This window comes from Narcine bancroftii, chromosome 5, assembly GCF_036971445.1.
Source record: "Narcine bancroftii isolate sNarBan1 chromosome 5, sNarBan1.hap1, whole genome shotgun sequence".
NCBI classification, from domain to species: domain Eukaryota; kingdom Metazoa; phylum Chordata; class Chondrichthyes; order Torpediniformes; family Narcinidae; genus Narcine; species Narcine bancroftii.
This window is the reverse complement of record NC_091473.1, coordinates 66,729,576-66,750,001: the sequence shown is the minus strand read 5'-3', so window position 1 is coordinate 66,750,001 and position 20,426 is coordinate 66,729,576. Positions and strand designations below refer to the sequence as shown.

The 20,426-nt window shown below is 39.2% G+C and overlaps 1 protein-coding gene across 10 annotated transcripts in view; it reads left to right on the top strand.

Moving 5' to 3' along the window:
• Positions 1-20,426, top strand: part of rasal2 (RAS protein activator like 2) — a 512,219-nt gene that overhangs the window by 302,942 nt on the left and 188,851 nt on the right. For all 10 annotated transcript variants that reach the window (XM_069937683.1, XM_069937680.1, XM_069937678.1 and 7 more), the window contains one exon: positions 17,957-18,054. In XM_069937683.1, the coding sequence (XP_069793784.1) occupies positions 17,957-18,054 (98 nt within the window). The remainder of the gene's footprint in view (positions 1-17,956; positions 18,055-20,426) is intronic.

Below are 20,426 nucleotides of genomic sequence, written 5' to 3'. Positions count from 1 at the left end.
AGACCAGAACTGCATGCAGAACTCCAGATATGGTCTTACCAGGACCTTGAACCGTTACAGCATAAGCTACCTGCTCTTAAATTCAATCCCTCTAGCAATGAAGGCCGACATTTCATTTGCATTCTTGATCATCTGCTGCATCTGTGAACCAACCTTTTGTGATTCATGGACAAGCACTCCCAAGTAATTCTGCATGGCAGCATGCCATTTAAACAATATTTTTGATCTTCCATTTTTCCATCCACAGTGGATAACCTCACATTTGCCAACTTTGTCCTCCATCTGTCAGACCCTTGTCCACTCACTTTACCTATCTTTATCTCGCTGCATCTCACTTGGTTGGCAGTTTCTCATTTTTCCAAAAGGTGGCTGGGTTCTTATGATGGCTGGGCTGGGACTAGTTGGCTGCCTACTCCAACACTCTACATCTCACTTCTCTGAATCTCCAGTCAGAGACAAAGACAAAGTGATACAGATTTAGTTAGTAAGTTTTCTAATTTCACAAAGTTTGTCTCCTGATGATCACTGCATCTGGGAAATGGCCAGTGCATGAGACAGATTTGGAAGTCAAAGGGATGAAAATGGAGAGGGGGGAAATTAGAAGGGCAACACTGTGAAGCCTCACTTCTATTTCCTTTTTATAAACAACTTCAAAGAGAACCTTATTAGGCCAGCCTTAATCCACTTGTTGTAAACCAATGACAGCTGATTTGTCTCGCCAAAGAAGAATGCTCTTGCTATTTTGGTGGATTATCTCAGTGTGATGTTATCTGACTAGTTGGTTATGAAACATTTCTGGCCTTGCTGGTCAGATGACCAGAAGGATTCAGAGTCTTTCATAAACTGTGACTGAACACCAAAACTGCAATATGTATGAATTAATGTAAAACTGGCTTGTTCAACGATTTGAGATTCCAATCTGTCCCAGTCTTCTGTGAATTTGGGACAAAAATACAATTCTGAAGAGGCTTAAAAGTAATCTGTAGATGCTGGAGTCATGCATCATCTATCGAAAGTAAAAGCAGTCAACATTTCAGCCCTGAGCTCTGCACCAACTGTGCGAAAAATTCTAAAGGCAATGCTTTGGATAGAAAACCAATTAAAATTATTTATTTAAACAGAACATCAGTGAAATTCTAATGTGGAAAACTGATCCATATCGGTCTATTTTATTAATGAATGGTGAGCCTCTTGTTTATCTTGTTTCTTAACATTGTTTTTTTGGTCCTCCAGATATTTTTCTCTGAGCTATTTTTCCTCATTATTGTTTTAAAAATATTTTTATTTAATTTGTTTTATGATTAAATTTGACATGTTGGAGATTGCTTTGGAGCTTATTCATTGAAAAGCAATCAGAGCCCATGGTCTTGTTTGTGTACCTCACTTATGAGCCCCTGAATATTGCAAATTGTTGCCTGTTTTCTACAACACTTGTTCACCATTTTCTATCCCATCTAGCACGTGTTCACCCTGTTTTCTGACCCACTGTTTTGCCCTTGTTATATGTACCAGCACTGGCTGGGTGAGATATCCTTTTCTTTATGCAAAATAACAGCACATGCCAGAAATCTAAAGAAAAACAGGCAATGGTACAGTTCCAGTATCATTCTTGTGAACTTGAAACAATAATTTTTTATCTCTCCACAGATATCCCCTGACCTCCAGCAAATTATGTTTTCTTTCTTTCATCTTCCAAGTGGGCAGAAATGTCCTCAGGATGTAATTTGTCCTGAACTCTGACATAATTTTCAAGGAGGCCAGGACGAGATCAGAGAATCCTCTTGAGGATGGAATGACGTCCTTTGGTTCAGTTCTGCCCTTGGCAGCAGCTGGCCTCTTTGCAAGTTATGTATGCTGCTTTTTCACCTGGGTAGCAGTGCTATGATATGGTTCTGATCAGAAAATATAATTTATTGAAACACACTTTTGCAGAATCCTGGTCTCGTTCAGAAAAAACGCACAACTTGTGTTGCTTAGAAATAAAAGGCTGTGTTTAAAAAAAATTCACATTGATGATATATTACTGCTGATTTCCACACTTTTTCAGTTGTGGTAATACAATTTAAAAAAAATTGTTTAATTTGGAATGCATAATCAGCTGCTAAACGGTAACATTGCTGACTGCAGATGCATTGGCACAGAAAGTATCTTATCCAGGAAATGCACTAAAAGCTTTAATATCTCTCTTGGCAGCATTTAAACAATCCATTAAATCCATCAACGTGAGCTATGCTGTGCTCCAATGAGAGAGGCCTGTGATCAATAAAACATTTTGCATATCCATTTATTGGAGGGCTGTCTCTGTTCTAATGTATGAGAAAGGATAACAGAGCTGTGTGAAAGGTGTTGGTATATTTTGTGCAGCCGATGTGGCCAGTGTCCAGGTTCTGTTGACAGACAATGAGTTTCTTCCTCCATGGTAGAGCAGAGTGGTCAAACTGCATTGAAGATGAGGAACAGCTTCTTTTGTTGCTCGGTAGAAAGCAGACTTAACCTGACCCCTAAACCCCTGGCTTGGTCTTTTTGTCTTGTGTGGATTTGATCAAAATAGCAATTGACAGCGGGTGATGCAGGGATAATTGGGATGTTGAAGCTTGTTTGGATGAGATGCACTCTGTCGGTTCAGTGTCTGAAAATTGAACAGGAAATTTGGTGCTGCTTGTAATTGTGAGCTTCTGCTCTAATGCTTGGTTGATTTGCACTCTCAAATACTACTGCAGGATGTGAATGTTTGCTTGATGAAGGAATTGTAAATAAATGTTTCTGATTGCTTACTGATGCTATAACCAGGACCTTTTCCAACTGAGATAAAGATGGGGCAGTTAAATTGTTGCATATTTTACTGCTGGGCAGGAAACAGATGTCACACTTTTGGGACAACTGCTTTCCTTCGTGCCTTGATATATTATTTTCCATGAAATATTTAGTGAAGAATTCTGTAACCAAATGCATTGAGCTTTGTCAAAATAACAGTGTGGCAATTGCACTTGACTTGAGTTGAAATTGCTGAGTTTCTAGCAAAAAGATGCTGATGTGAAACAGAGTTTTTGTACTGTGTGAATAGAATGCAGACAAAGGAGTTTCCTAATGCTTCAGTATTCTGAAAAATTAAAGGAAGCATTCTGAATAATAATTGTGCTTGGGACATAAAGGGAGCATTTTGATATTTGCTGGATACAGTAAGAAGGCAGATTTCAGCACTGGAGTTTATTTCGATAAAATAGGATTTTTCACGTAAAATAAAACCTTGTCGGACTTTGGTATAATTTTACTGATTCAGAGATGGTGCTTGAGAATGAGGGAATGCAGAACAAAGGCTGGATTGGTGGAGGCCTTTTGCTGACTTGTAGCAGCAGCATGCATTGTTGCTTACGTTCAGCTGACTTAAGGGCAGGAGGTGCAGCCAGAGCACACTTGGTTTCTTCTGCCTTGTTCTCGTGGAATGAGAATCTGCTGCTCTCCTGAGATTGCATGCTTGCTTTTAATTTAATAATACCTCAGATATATTGGTTCACTTCTTGTTTTTGTGGCAGTTGTTGAAGCTTTGTACTTCAGATCTTTCTGTTCTCTGGTGATCCTTGTTTGTGTTTTCTATTCATTTGTAAAACAGAGAAGGTCTTGAGCAAAGGAAGGAACATTTATTGGGTTAATTTCTATTAATGCGAAGTATAAATATTGTGATGGATTTTCTTGGTTTATTGGGAACTCAGAAGGAAACAGCAGCAGCTATTGGGGAAATCAAAATAAAATGGAAATGATCAATTTTCCAATTAGATTAACTGGCAATGCGTATAAGTGTCAGTGCAGTTTTTCTTCTTACTGCTCGGGATGATGTGTTAGTCATGCAGTATTTCTGTGGAGTTAAAAAATGTTACATTCTCTGGATGAAATTGATTACATTTGATGTGTTTCATTTGATATAATCTCTCCTTTTTTTATTCTTTTGCCGTTAATTCTTTGGAGGGGAGTTTGAACTTTTTTTGTGATGGCCATCACAGTTGGGGCATTGTAAATTGTTAGAATTAGCAGCTGCTGCTTCTCCATTCAAACTGATCTATGATTTCTGATTTTTTTTTTGTTACCCAAACTAACTGTTTTATAACTGAACAAGTTAGTGCTGAAAATGGTTAATTGGCCAGCCAATGACTGTGGGGAGAAATAGACAGGGTGACTGTTTCAGGGTGATGTCTATTGTCAGACTGGAGGATGCCTGTTGCACTTGATCTTCAAAGCAAGTTCAATGTTCTTGAATGTTTAATGGTGGTGACAAGGAATGTGAGCTGGCTTTGATGTGTGGGAATAGCCTCAGTATAAATAGTTTGGTTTTGGAGTTTTTAAAAAAATTTATACTTTACAACGCGGTAACCGGCCCACGAACCCATGCCCCCAAATACACCATTTATTTGCAATCCTCTTCCATTCTTGAAGGGTGAGAAGAAACTGGAGTGCCCGGAGGAAACATAATCAGACACCGAGAAAACATATAAACTCCTTAAATTCACCACTGGATTCAACCCAGTTTGCTGTCGCTGTAATAACATTGTGCTAACTGTGACCCCCAACGGTGCCGCCCATTTATGGCAAATTGTTGCAATTGATGGAGAGTGACTGTCTTATCTTGTTGTTAGGCTTTCATCTCTGATGTCTGTCTGCCTGTGCCTTTTGTATCTCACTGGTCAAGTTGCTAAGTGCACTGCCTCCTATGATAATAATATGGTTGCTGGAAAATGAGTCAGTGTGAGTGAATGCTGTGTGTGATCAAGAAGGGGCACTGTAAGGTTAAATAGCCTGCCTCACTTTTTCAGCTCTTAGATGAAATGTTTCAATAAGTTAAACCAAGTTGTTTTGAGATTATAATTTGGACTTTGTTTGAGACCATAGTTGTTATTCAGATCCTTAATTGTTTGATAATTAACATTGAATAAATAACAGAAATTTTGCATCCATTTTTGAGAATGGAGCATCACAAAGCCACACTTCGTTGTCTGAAGCAAAAGTCATCATCTTGAGAAGAGGTGGGATTTAAAAGGGAGGAAGCTCAAGATTGAAAGTGGGAGACTTTTTTTACATGTGGTGTCAGACCATGTTTTATTTTGATTGTCACAATCAAGTTAGGGTTCTATGTTACTGGTTCAGCTTTGTGCTTTAAATGTAGTCATTCACTGAATGGAAGTAATTTCATCAGACCTACTGAGATTTATATGACTGAGGAATGGGTTGAGAGAGAGAGAGAAAAAAACAAAATGTGTTCTTTCGTTGCTGCAACTTTAATGTTCTTAAAGACAAGGGAATGTTCACAAAATTTTCAAATTTGCATCATCTGCCTTTGTGGTTCTGAAAAAAGGCTTTCAGTAATGACCATTTGGAATTCTAAGTTAAAAGTCATGACTCATCTCATTCATTGTTGCTGGGAAGAGGAGACAAAATATCACTAACCTCATTCTCTACCGTGTGCTGTATTTTCTGACATCATCGCGGTTGTAACTTGCATTTATTTGCATTACCAGCCACTCTTTTCATCGGCGGGTCAGCCTTACCTTGGCACTAACTCGGTGCCAATGCAGTCATGCTCGATAACATCTCCCTGGTCAACGCTGGTGTTTTCATTTTGTCACCAATGTACGGTGCAGCCTGCCGGCGAGTATGGGTGCCTCGGAGACCAGCCAAGTCCCAGCTCTCCTTTCAGTACTCAGGGTAAGTTGGTAGACTTGCACAAGTTTTTGGGTCAAAGCTTTTATGTTCAGTGTAATGATGTGCAAACTTGTTACAGTCTAACATTCGCTTGCACTCCAATTTCTCATACATTCTAAAGTGCTTCCTTCCCAGAAAATGCTGGAGATGGGAGATATTTTGATTGCAACAGTAATGTGATTGCATAACAGGAAGGGAGCTGATGTTTGTGGAGTGGCATCTTGGACTAATGACTGGCCTCAAGTCCACATCAAGACAGGATTTGAAGGCAAAAGAATTGTGAATTGTATTTTTTTTAATGAGTGCTTTTATTTGGCTGAAAATTTGTTTGAACATTCTCTTTATGGATCTTTGAACCATAGCAACCAAAACCAAATATTAACCTTTTTGTAAGCATTTGGATTGCTTCCATTCTCATTTGTATTGTCAGTTCAGATTCCCAGCTCAAACAGAATTCTATTTGATTGGTTTACCCTTTGAATATGTTACATTTTCTTTAAAATGAGTTTGCTCAGCTGCGTAATGTAGGAATACCTTCTTGGGAGTCATCTTAACATTGACATCGAGTCCGCTTTTGTTTTCTACATACTTCCATCCATATCCCACCAGCCACTCCCACCAATTCTTGTTCCATTCAGTTTTAACATGTGTAGATGTGGATGACAAATTGCTTGTGCTGCCATTTTATATAATTTTATGCAGGCTTTTTTGACAGATCCAATTTTGCCAGGGTAATCTTGAGCTTATTCAGTACTCCAAGTGTGCATGTAAATTTCAGAAACCAAAAAGGTGTGAAATGCATAAGTACATGTCCAATGCAAGGAAACGCTGCAGCAGGAATAATAAGAGATGGTCTTTGGACTACGTTCATCGAGTGAGTTCTGCTTATCTAATGGTTGGCGTAGCGGTTAGCTCAACGCCTTTACAGTGTCAGCGATTTGGTCCGGGTTTCGAATCCTGCACTGTCTGTAAGGAGTTTGTATGTTTTCCCCGTGTCTGCGTGGGTTTTCCCCAGGGGCTCTGGTTGCCTCCGCCGTTCAAAACATACCAGGGATATAGGTTAATTGGGTATAAATTGGGTGACATGGACTCATGAACCAAAATGACTTGTAACCATGCTGTATATCTAAATTAAAAAATTTAAGATTGCAGACCAAACCAATTGATCACCATAATGGTTCACTTATTTCCTGGTCACACTGTCTTCTTCCCCACATCCTTCAGGCAGAAGATACATCAATTTGAAAGCATGAACCTTCAGACTGAAGGACAGTTTCTTTCTTGCTGTGATCAGGCTCTGGAATGGACCTCCCTTTTGTATGAAATGGATGTTTGCACTTTTCTGTTTAACACTGGTACCTGCAGTATTTCTGAGGTGACACTAGACCCTGCAGTTTTTATTTGTTGCCACACGATATTTTTATTCTTGCAGTGCCTGCTGTGCTACATAGAGGTTGACTTGCCTGGATAACACACAAAACAAATGTTTTCACTGCATCTTTGATAATAAACAATTCCATTTACTTTATTTAATTGCTGCCTTGTTCTTGGGAGGTTATTATTCTATTGCTGGTTAAAGAAAGAAGGAGAACATTCATTTTAAGAAACCTGATATTGCCAGTCAGAATGCCAGCATAACTTAAGATCTGCAACTTGAGCTGCTTTCGTATCAATAGAATTGTTGATTTAAACTGTTTCTGACATAAATTAATATATTGAACGTGACAGCACAGAAACAGGCCCTTAGAATCTGTGCCCAATTATTATTCTCTCTAGTCCCATTGACTTGCATCTGGACCTTAGCTCACCATACCTGTCCCATCCATATATCTCTACAAATGTTTCTTCATTTTCAAAATCAACTCTGCACTCACTACTTCAGCTGGCAGGTCATTCCACTCTCTCACCAGTCTTTGCGTGAAGGCTCCCCCTAATGTGCCCTTTAACCCATGTCCTGTAGTTCTTGTTTCACCTAACCTCAGTGGAAAAAAAAAGTAAATGCTTGCATTTACTCTATCTCAGTGGTTCTCAACCTATTTCTTCCCATTCACATTCCAGCTTAAGTAATCCCTATGCCATCAGTTCACTGTGATTAGTAAGGGATTGCTTAAGGTGGAATGTGAGTGGGAAGAGAAGGTTGAGAATCACTGCTCTAGACCCAATTGTGCTTCAGAAAAATTGTCATTGGCCCATTTCCTTTGGAGTTCTGAAATCAGGCACATAACAAGTCAATTAGGTATTAAAACAGTGGTTTTCAAACTTTTTCTTTCCACCCACATACCACCTTAAGCAATCCCTTACTAATCACAGAGCACCTATGGCATAGGGAATACTTAAAGTGGTATGTGAGTGGAAAGAAAAAGGTTGAGAACCACTGCTCTATCTGTATCTCTTATAGGTTGGGTCTTGCTGAATTAGAATTTGTTCGACACTTGCCACATATAGTGGAATCTTTTTGTGATTCGGATCAAAAGCTCATGCAGGTTAATGACAAATTTCCTACATACTATCTGATCTAATATAATCACTCAATCAACCCATTTCTTCTAGTCACTGAATAGCATGAGTAGAATATGGCTTAGACAGGAAAGATGTCATTTATTCATTGGAAAACAAAGGCAAGATGTTTGTTCGAAGTTGATGACTTTGAACTATAATAAAGTGTGGTGAAGATGACCTGAAATGTCATTTCTGTTTCTCTATGCACAGATATTACCTGCCTTGGTGAATATTTCAGGCATTTTCTGTTTTTATTTCTGATTTTCATCATCTGTAGAACATTTGACTTCTGGAGATTGATTCAATTTTGATTACAATTTGTTGAAAGTTATATGAGGTTTTCTTAATATTTATTACTAGTTTGGTTATTGAGATTGGATTTATGAAATTAACTGAGTTTTATATGCAAACTCTGTTGATTTGTATTTTGACAGCTGCATTAACCGGGTGGTGTTGGTATACTTAGAATATGGATGGTCTCAGTGGGGCCAAGTTTAGAAGGGCCTTCAGAGACAGCTGGAAAGTGAGGCTGGAATGGGAGTGTATGGAGGAGAGATGGACCTGAGGTTTGAAGAATGGAGACTGCAACGAAGGAAACGGAGTCACAACCTTCTGGAGCTGGTGGGATCAGCACATCAAGGATTGAACAGTTGGGCTTTAATTGATTGGGAAATGAAGGGTGGGAATTCTGCAAAATTGATTTGTTCCCCACCTTGTTTTACATGGATTGCTTTTCTTGTGGTGAGGTTTTAAGGAGAAGGTAATTATCTTGTCTACTACTTTATCTTTTACATTTGGAATCACCGGAGTGTCCTGTAATGTGTCTCCAGGAGATGAACATACTTTTCCCCCATATATAGTGTCCTCCATAATGTTTGGGACAAAGAGACTTTTTATTTTCTTTATTTGCCACTGTCCTCCACAGTTTTAAATTTGTAATCAAATAATTCACATGTAATTAAAGTTCACATTCTAAATTTTATTCAAGATTACAAGAATACCATGGTTTTGAACAACACACACGGGTTTTGATACAACGCGGTTTATAATTTTAATACAGTAATAACCAAAAATTGTTAAATTTTATGAGTGTTGCCTTACCAACAGTGGTGCAATATTTGAATGTGTCAGCAACAAGCTGTGTTCGTTCACCTTCAACTTGTTTTAGTATTGCTCTAGACTCTATGCAGGAAGGCCATGGCTGCTCTGTAATTGCAACCAGAAAACAATTCCATTAAATCAAATGACAATTCAACCTAAAGCAACAAACCTCTATTGGACATTAAAAATGAAGAAAGGGGAAATGAGGGGGAACTTTTTAAGCAAGTCGTGGTTGGTTTTACAACTTCAAAAACTTCATGGGGCTCCATAATGTTTGAATTACTGGTGAATCTGTGCGTGCTGACACAGCTGCAAGCTTTCTGACTGAAGCGCCAATGAAAGAATTCACCTCAGAGTAATTATCAATGTTTATTGGAAAAATCAAAGATGCTTGCAATTACCTTATGGATGGACATCAAGAGCGGTGTTAGAATTTGGTATGCATGATGAAAAAAATAAGATTAAACAAGAGCAAACTATATGAGGTAAATATTTTCTTAAATAAACCATGTTCACTTATTGCCAATAAAGATCGTTATCATTTTTCTGTTTGATCTATCTCTTTTAAATATTTTATGTACATGGTTGCATAAGAGTTCTAGGTAAAAGAATAAATAATTATAGGATTGGAACATATTATGTTAAAGTACATTGTAATAACGGTTTGAACAGTGTGGTTTTCCATAACACTGAACTTGTTTGGAAAATGTTAACTGTGTTATACAAGGTATCCCTGTATTTGTATACATTTTGGTTTGTCCGTGTAGAAATCACAGCACTTTTTAAATGTAGTTCCCCCTTTTCAGGACACCATAATGTTTGGGACATTTGGCTTCCCAGGTGTTTGTGATTACTCAGGTATGTCGAATTGCTTCATAGGTATAAGAGAGCTAGACTTCCTTCAAAGTGTTTGATCACTTTTGGTGTCTGTCGTTGCCATTTTTCAGCATGAGGACCAGAGTTGTGACAATGAAAGTCAAATAATCGATTATGAGGCTGAAAAACATGAATAAAACAGTAAGAGACAGTGCCCAAACTGTCGGATTACCAAAATCAACAGTTTGGAACATCATTAAGAAGAAAGAATGTACTGGTGAGCTCAGTAATCGCAAAAGGGGCTGATATTCCAAGGAACACCTCCACTACTGATGACAGAAAAGTTCTCATCATAATGAAGAAAAATCCCCAAACGTTTGTCCGACAAATCAGAAACATTCTTCACGAGGCAAGTGTGGATGTGTCGATGACTATTGACCTCAGAAGACTTCATGAACAAAAATACAGTGCCTATACTGCAAGATGCAAACCACTTGTTAGCCACAGAAAGGATGGCCAGATCGCAGTTTGCCAAGAAGTATTTAAAAGAGCCTGCAGAATTCTGGAAAAAGGTCTTGTGGACAGTTGAGACCAAGATTAAACTGTATCAGAGTGATGGCAAGAGCTAAGAGTGGAGGTATAAAGGAACTGCCCAAGATCCAAAGCATACCACCTTTGACATGGTTTGAATCTTGCACTGTAGCCTCTGTATTTCTGTTCCTGAAGTGTTCTGTGGACAATAGACATTGACATATCCACACCTGCCTCCTGAAGAGTGATTCTGATCTGTCAGGCATTCGTTTGTGGATTTTTCTTAATTATGATGAGAATTCTTCAAATAAACTTGAATAAAATCTGGAATGTGCACTTTAATCATGTGAGAATTGTTTGATTTTAAATTTAAAACTGTGGAGCACAGGGGAAAATAAAGGAAAAACACTATGAGGGCACTGTATATTGACACAACTTTGAACATAACTTTAAATATGTCTTAATTTTATTATTTTTCAATAAGGATTTTAACAGTCAACTATTTTAACTTATTTAGATGCTGAGGTTTATTCTATAAGAGTCTTAATATAGTAGCATTCTGTTGGATGCACTCCATGGGAGATAACAATATTTTTAGTATACCAAGTTTCCCAGCCTATTTTGTTTTTACAGCAGTCTGGTACGTTGTTCTGTTGCTCAAGACTTGAACACTCATACACTTTGAACCATGGTTTAAAAATTGCTTATGGTGTAAATTTAAAGTGGAGTAATTTCTTTGTCTCAATTGCACTGAATTGATGGATAAATTTGTTTGAATTTTGCAAGTATTGAGCAAGTTAATGTCATTTTTGTGAGGCTCTTGGCTAGAAATAGATTTTAGTCAGCACTTGTCCCTGAGCCATTTGATCCATCAACTGGAGGGAATTACTCTTCAGTGTTCAGTTGTAAATAATAGGTTTTTTTTTGGATGGGGGGTGGGGTTGATAAAGCCATTAATTGATTAAAGTGGATTCATAGATCACCCTCATCTGGAAATTGCAACACTGTTCAGAGGAAGCATCAATGTTGATAGCTCAGACAATACTGTTGTTTTCAAGATCCAGTGAGTTTTTGTGTGAACTTTATCTTGTGCATTGCTGAAACTTCTTGTGATTACAGTTGATGACACAACTGAATCTTGCCATTTTATGCCCAGCTGCTGAGAATTTACATTTGTCAAAACTAGTGGACAAAATTAGAGATTTCACCAAGATTTAGTGAAATGTGCATGTGTTCAATATAATTGAAGTCGCTTGGATGACTTTTGCAAATAATTGGATTCTTAACTGTCATACTGAATCCTCTCTATTTGTGCTTGATACTAAACCTGCATTGTCAAACCATTTCCAAAAGCAACCCCTGGACAGCTGTGACTTCTGAGATTTTATAACAACAGGGGTGACTTTTTTTTTGCACAACGCAAAAGTAGTGCTGCCACCTTGATGACTGAGACGGTGTGATGATGGTGAAGCCCTTCATTTTCTTCCATTTCCAATCGTAGGTTTAAATGTATCTAATATTTAAAATATGGACTCTGACATATGCCAGAAGTGGTACTTGTTCTGCTGTAGAACTTTGAAAATCTAGTACTTGGGACTTTGGAAGTGCCAGACTACCAAATTTTCCAGGATGTTTTTCTCTGATTAATAGCCAAGCATTTTTATTTTATATTTTCTTGCACTTAACATAATGAATTTTTAAACATGCCCGATTTAGCTTAAAAGGAAAAATATTGTCCTCTGCACCCCAGCTCCAGCCACAAACCTGCCCTGTCCCCAACTGAATCTGGCTATGCACCCAGCCCACCTGCACACTATGCTTCTGACTCACTGGCTGAGTAAGTGGACCACAAAGATTTCTGAACTGTGCAAGATTTAAATGAAATTAGACATACAGCACAGAAACAGGCCATTTTGGCGCACAAACCTGTGCCACTCAATTCCCTACAACCCCTAGTACGTTTTGAACGGTGACAGAAACTGGAGCACCCAGAGGAAACCCACAAGGACACAGGGAGAACATACAAACTCCTTATAAACAGCATGGGATTCGTACCCAGATCCTGATTTCTGGTGCTAACACATTATGTTAACCACTATGTTAACTATGGCTACTGCATTTTGTAATGTTAGCTCAAAGGAGTGTTGTTAGAGATACCGCATCTTTGATCAAGTGTCGTAACCCAGAAACATTATTTCCAGTGAAATTCCACACTTTATCTTTTCTTCTCACCCTCTTTCATCATGCTCGATCCCTTGTCCGATTCAGTGGCCAATTCTGTTATTGCAAAAGGATTAAAGACAACTGTTGTACATTTTTAAGTTCACATGTTGCAAGGTGTGGTGAAAAAGTTTATTTTGCAAGCAGTCCAGCTGGACATCTCTACATAGTATGGTTGGTCAAACAGTGCAGAAGCTCAGACATTCAGAGAGATCTGTGAGTACAGAGCAAAGGCAACTTATTTTTACTGGTATGATATTCATTAAAGAGACTAATAACAGGAAGAATGTTACTAAATCTGGTGGAGTGTGATTTTTAAAAAATTGTTAACTTAATTTAGCCATACAGCACGGTAACGGGTCATTTCGGCCCATGAGTCCATGCTGCCCTATTTACACCCAATTAACCTACACCCCTGGTACGTTTTGAACAATGGGAGGAAACTGGAGCCCCCGGGGAAAACCCACACAAACTCTTTCCAGCCAGCGTGGGATTCAAACCCCCTGTCCCGATTGCTGGCACTGTAAATGTGTGGCACTAACTGCTGCGCCAACTGTGCCGCCCTCCACTGTGATCTCCCATCGTCTGAAGTGGTTGACAAGATTGTGGATGGGGTGGAATGAGTTAGCTTCTTTTCTAAGTGAGAAACATGGACGGAGGCAGTGGAGGGGAGGAGAGGATGTATGTGTGATGATGAGAGCCAAGTTCACAACTTTCTTGCAGACTTCATTGGAGCACCTCCAGTACCAATGCAATTTCTCTCTGACAGATTCACAGATTAATGCAAACCAGCAGTTGACACCTTGATCTGGCTATAATAGCTGCAAATAATTTCCATATTCCTTTTGCATGTAGTCAAAACACAATGCTGGAAAAACTTAACAGGTCAAACAGTGTACTTTTATGTCGCAAAGATAAAGATACATATGATGAATACCTGGAAGGGCTCAAGCCCGAAACATTGGTTAAGTATCTTTAACTTTGTTGTATAAAGGAGACTCTGACCTGCTGAGTTTCTTCAGCATTGTGTTTTACTTCAACTATGGTGTCTGCAGCCTTTCATGTTTTACTCCTCATACATGCACGTGTGTGCATACTCGTCTATTCAAATGCACGAGTGCACACACACACGCACACACACACACACATTTTCTCCGCATCTTTAAGTGAGCGCACTCCCTATATATGGACTCCTTCCCGTTCATTTTAATTTTTTCATGGAATGTGGACAATGCTTGCAAACCTTTTTTTTGTCCAATTCAATTTGTGCTTGAGAGGGTGGTGAGGTCATCTGCTGTCAGGAATTGCTGCAATCCTTGTGGTGGTGTTTAGACATTAATTATAAGTTCAAGTTCATTATCATCTGACTATCCGTGTACAGTCTTGATCCAACAATGATGAAGGAAAGGCTATATTGTTCTCAATGACAAATGGTGTCTGACAAGGAGGGAGGGGAACCTTGAGGTGATTTAGTTCCCATTCTCCTGCTGTGTTTATCCTTTTCAGAAGTCACAGTTCCCATATTGTGAGGAACTGCTGCAAAACATTTATGAGTTGCTGTGATATATTTGAAGATTGTGCTCTGAGAGATGATTGTCCAACCTCCCTCCTCTTCTTCTCCCTTTTTTTCAACATTCCAATTTTTTTCTACACATTTTCTGTTTCTCCTTTCTCAGAATCTGTCACCAAATAGATCTCAAGGTGGGAAATTTTGAATGGTTTGAATTATTTTCATACTTCCTTGACCATCAAACGCCCCGTGCTGCTGTTTTGGCATTTAGAATCAGAATCAGAATTTATTGACATGAACAAGACATGAAATGTGGTGTTTTGGCCCAGCATCACCAGTGCAAACATTCATATTATAACCATCTGAAAATGATTGTCCCAGAGTTATGCTTGGATACAAAGTAACAACCTAATTCAACCACGAGCCAAATTGAATCCAATCCTTGTCTAAGGATTTAGACTTTTTATTGATTCTCAACCCAAACCTGACATCTAGGGTCAACTTCTGGGAGGCTTGGGATGGGGGGTGTGGGTGCTACCTCCATCCTGTTATTTGTCAGCTTTAGACTGAAAAGCTTGGCTCCAGAGGAACGAACTGCTGCTCCAGTGAAGCACTGTGATGATTTAGCAGCTTTCCACAACCAGGACCCAGACGATGGTGGATTTTGGACAATGTGCATCCAAATTTTCTTTTACAAAAATTCCTGATGTTCACTGTGTAGGCAATGAATCATGTTTCCTAGTTGCAGTGCAGCCCAAGCTGGCTCACTGTCTCACCAAGGTCCTGAAGGTTGGCTGGTTCTAGCCTGGTTGGGCAGATATGAGAGTCAGCTCAAAACATGGTAAGTGGACCAGTGGGATTCTGCAGACAAGTGGAGAAGCTGATAATTAGCCTGGTCCACTACCAAGCACAAGCAGCTGGTTGAATTGGACAGGAGGTTTAGATTACTTTTGGGTAATTACTGATTTTGGGTAGTCAGATCAGATGCTAAAAATCCAAAATAAAAAAGAAAATGGCAGAATCACTTTAGTACCATTTGTCAGAAAAGAAAAAGAAGTAACATTTTTGGTGAATGGTGTTTGACATGAATGCTAACTAAGATTTAATTTCATTCTTGTTGCTTGTAAACAAGCTGCTCATCCTGAGTCTGAAGACTTCAAATATTATTCAGAACTTGCTCAACCAGGATCAAAATTATTCTAATGTCCAGTCAACACCATCCCCCACTCATTGCTTCCATGCTGACTGATGACTTGAAATTAGGAATCGAGAAATTCGATTTTTTTATGTGAAATAAATACATCATACTCTATCAACTGAATTAATCCTGTAAAAAGGTATTTTGGCTACATTTCCAGCCATTCATTACACATGTATTTATTGATGGTGGAATTGATTAAAGCTGACTGACACAATCTTGGTTTCAATATAATTAGTAATGTCCTTGCCAAGTACATTTAAAATATCACGATTGGAGTCTTGGCAGTTTTCCCTGTGGTGTAATAAGAAGCAGCGTGAGAGTGGCCTCAGTGTGAGGCATACTTTTTAAAGCTCAGAGCAGCTGATTATGTAGTAAGAATACTAGGTGGATGGCTCATCTTTAACCAAAAAAGGGATAGAAAAACTCTGGGAGGCAAATGTTTCAAAATTGATTTTTTAAAATATTTGTGATGGAGTTTCTGTGGTTGCCTCTATATTCTATTGTTTGGCACATTATTTCATTTATCTCTGTTATAGGAGTTGGACAGCTTGAAGTAAGAACTTCATCTTTCCTTCCATTTGATGCACCTTGCCCTTCTTCTGGTAGCAGCTCTCAGCTGTAAATTGCGTACTCCCTGTCTTCTCCCTCACTGAATCCTAGATTATAGTGAATTGCAGCCTGCACACGGGTTAACATTGCAGGTATTTGGAAGGAACAATTCAATAATCATCCATATTAGAACCTTTCTCTGTGAAAAGCACATACAGCCCAATTAGATTCTGCTCAAGTCTAACAATCTGATGATAATCTGCAGTCTGTGAGAACTCCTTGGTGTTCAGAACAAACAGTTAAAATGATTTTTCCCTTCTTTCTGAAAAAGTCTTTTATAGAGATCAGCAAAAGCACAAATGCTTTCCAAATATTATTTAATAAACCCAATTTGGTTTAATCTCCACTACCTTACTGGATCGTGGCATGAAACTGTTCTCAGTTTCATCAGAACAATGATTTTGTAGCAATGAATTTGAGAAACATCTTGATTTGTTTCTTTCATTTAGTGATATCTGGAAGCTGCAGCATTAAATTTCTCTTGTGAATTAACCCATATCTTCCCTGTCCAATTTGAATTAGGCAGGAGAGAAAGTTGCCAATATTGTCAGACTTAGTGGATCTCAATGAATTATTAAGGTATGGAGTCGGGCTGAATGAACTTTACAGTTCTTTTGTGAACTAGGGTAGATGGCAAAGGTAAGACACCATGGTGTTCCACAACCCCACAAAAGAAAGAAAATCTATTCACTGAAAAGATTACAACATGCATTTGTTTGTAAAGTGGAATTTTACTGAGTTGTGAATCATGGGGAAAAGGAGCTCCATATTTTATTCCTTGTGATTTATAACCATATAACCATTTACAGAGCAGAAACAGGCCATGTTGGCCTTTCGAGTCCGCTCCAGTTCACTGATTTTGTGCGCCCTCTTCAGGCATTGGACCCGATAGATCTTCATTCAATAACGATGGGCGAATTCAATGCAGGTGGAATCAGTCGTAGAAATGTTTGTGATGTTGGAGGACAAACTGTCAGGGACAAGCCATGGCTGTCAGGTCTCTGGAATAAAGCCTGGCCTTACATCCACAATATTTTGCATGCTCTCCATCACTTTAACAACTTCCAGTTCCCTGAACTCGACCGCCTCATCTTAACCATGGACATCTAATCCCTAAACACCTCCATCCCCAAGGCCTCAAAGCCTCCCATGACCTCTGTAGCCTCATGGCCTCCTGTCAAGAGCAGTGGTGAACCTGAACTCCAGGCTCCTCAGTCTCGCTTAGATCAGGAAGCTGTCAACACCAGAGGCCCTTCTGGTACCCATTCGCCCTCAGCATCCTCACATCCCAGTACCTGGTTCCCTGAAGTTGGTCTCTAGCAGCTCACGGCCTGGTCCACCTGCCTAGCCCTTCGCTGGTCCTTTACTGTGATCTCCAACTGTTCAGGGTCTATTCCTTCTGGGTGGGGTGGGCATGTGTTCTCCCACTCTGGGGCACTGCACTCATCTATTCCTCCCCTGGAGCCTTCTACCCGCATAGCCTCGGCTGCCATAGATGGGCACTGGCATCTTGGGTTCTCCGATGTTGAATAAAAGAACACCATTGGCCCTGTTCTATAGGCAGGTCAAACTTGCCCTCTGTTGGCATCATAACAGCTGGGCAGAAGGCCACCACGGATGAGCAGTGGAAGATTGTCCTCTTTGTACTCCTTTTCCTCTTTGTATTGCTATTAATTTCCAGTGAGGCTGCAGAGGAAGCGATCTTAATTTCAGTATTTCTGCAAAGTACTCTGCCTAAAGGAAGGAAGAGCTGACCTTTGAACACTTATTTGTTGCAGAACCACCTGGAGACCGTTCCCCTCGTCGCAGGAGTATATCAGGCCCAGGATCATCTGAGAAAGCAAATGGGATGGAAGAATCCACATCCCCATTCAAGGTGGTGTATTCTCAAATGAAATATACATGCTTTTATTTCACAAGATATGCTCCAATAAAAACACGTTGTTAATGTAACATGTCTTAACAGTTTAGTTCATCCGCTTGGGAGGTAAACAAGAAAATCTGCAGGTGCTGGGGTCTGGTGCAGTTCAGTCCCCACATATTTTCAATGCTGGAAAAACTCAGCAGTTCATGTAGCATCCATGGGACATAAAAGGTAACTAAGGAAGGACCCAGGTTTGAAACATTGGTTACCTTTTACTTCCTATGGATGCAGCATGACCTGTTAAGTTTCTCCAGAACATTTCTGGATTGTAGCATTTCTATTTACCAGGATAATTTACAGTTTTGCTGCTAACAATTCATCAAAGTGCAAAATGGCGTAATATTTATTCAGATTGACTGATAGTACATGACATATTCCCAAAAAGAAGGTTTGCTGATTTCATTTAATCACCTGAGAATATAATTCAAATGTTTCATGATCAATTTCACTGATCTGAGGTCAAGTGAGCAGATTGCTGATTGGTCCCTTCCTGAAACCATTTCTTCTTGCAAAATCATAAAGTTATTGTTAATTCAGTACTCTAAATCACCTGAAAATCACCTGAAAAGCATAATTCATAGAATATGCTACTCATTAAAGTGGAACAAAATTGAAATAATCTAATCATGATATCGTTAACTCATGGAGTTGTTTCTTTCTTGGTTTAGTATCAAGATAAACTGTTTGAGTATGATATCTCCAGGTCACAATTTTGGAGATATCTTCAACTGTGTCATGTGCTTCACACAAACCCCCACAAGTTGCTACGATACTGTCTACTGTACTGGCTGCATATGGTAAAGGTCACAAAGCTTCATTATATTATTCAGGCTGAACACAAATCTCATGGGATAAACCTCTGTTGCGTTTTAAAAGAGCATGAGAAATCGCCTTGAGTGTGGTTTTTGAGGTGGAAGAATGGGACAAAATTTGTAAAAATATCTAAATAATGTCAAGAGACCTGAGAGTGCACCTAATTCAGTTTAAAATTCTGCACCAGTTTTATTGGACCCCAGCAAGGAGTGAACCAGATAATCTATATAAATACATTAGGGTTGAAAAAATACCCCTGAATGCTGGTGGTGTGAAGTGAATAAAGGGGACTTAGTATATGCGTGTTGGTCTTGTCCCAGATTCAATAATTTTGGATTACGATACATGTATATTGGTGAAATTTCAGATATTCAAATTCCTTTTTGCCCCAGACTCTTTGTTTTTATAGGAAGGATATTAACAAGATAGAGAGAGTGCAGAGAAGATTTACAAAAATGTTGCCTGGGTTTCAGCATCTGGAATACAAGGAAAGATTGAGCAAATTAGGTCTTTATTCCTTGGAACGTAGAAAGCTGAGAGGGGATTTGATAGAGGTGTTTAAGATAATGAGAGGGATAGATAGAGTTGATGTGGAAAGGCTTTTCCCATTGAGAGTAGGAGAGATGGATACAAGAGGTCATGGGTTGAGAGTTGTCGGGCAAAGGTTTAGGAGTAACATGAGGGGGATCTTTTTTACTCAGAGAGTGGTTACTGTGTGGAATGGGCTTCCGGGAAAGGTGGTGGAGGCAGGGTCAATTTTGTAATTTTAAGAAAGAGTTGGATAAGTATATGGATGGGAGGGGGATGAGGGATGTGGGCAGAGTGATGGGAAGAGGGATTTGAGGAGGGTTCTTGGATCAGTGTGGACTAGAAGGGCCAAATTGGCCTGTTTCCATGCTGTAATTGTTATATGGTTGTTATATGGTTAATTGGGGATAAATACTCTCAAAATGGAATTCAGACTAGTATAATGGTAGGAAGAAAAATTATACATAGGCTTGAAGAATTTTAAGGGAAACCATCATTTCAGAAGTGGGCCTCCGAAAAGGCCAAAGTGCCAGTGTTTCAACTCATTGTCTCACAAAAGTTTGATAAATTGGACATCGATACACAAAAATGGTGCAAATATGTGGCTTTCTTGGGGCGGGGCGGGGGGGGGGGGTGGCAGAAATAGCAGTGGATGTAATGGTGAAGCATATTAATGAACAGCAGTTTTTTTCAGATAGGACTAAAGACACATATAGTTATATCAATATTTTTTGCTGCCATGTTTGTTTCTATTTTATGGGTGTTTGTTTTGTTGCTTCTGATTTACTTTAACACTGACTCAAAGTTTTGGGTAATTTCATTCAACATAGAACAATACAGCACAGTACAGGCCCTTCAACCCTCAATGTTGTCCCAACCCATATATTCCTTCCTAAAAAAAAAGTACTAAACCCTCCCTAATCCATACCCTCTATTTTTCTTTCATCCATGTTTCAGCCTCCACCACCATCCCCGGCACAGCA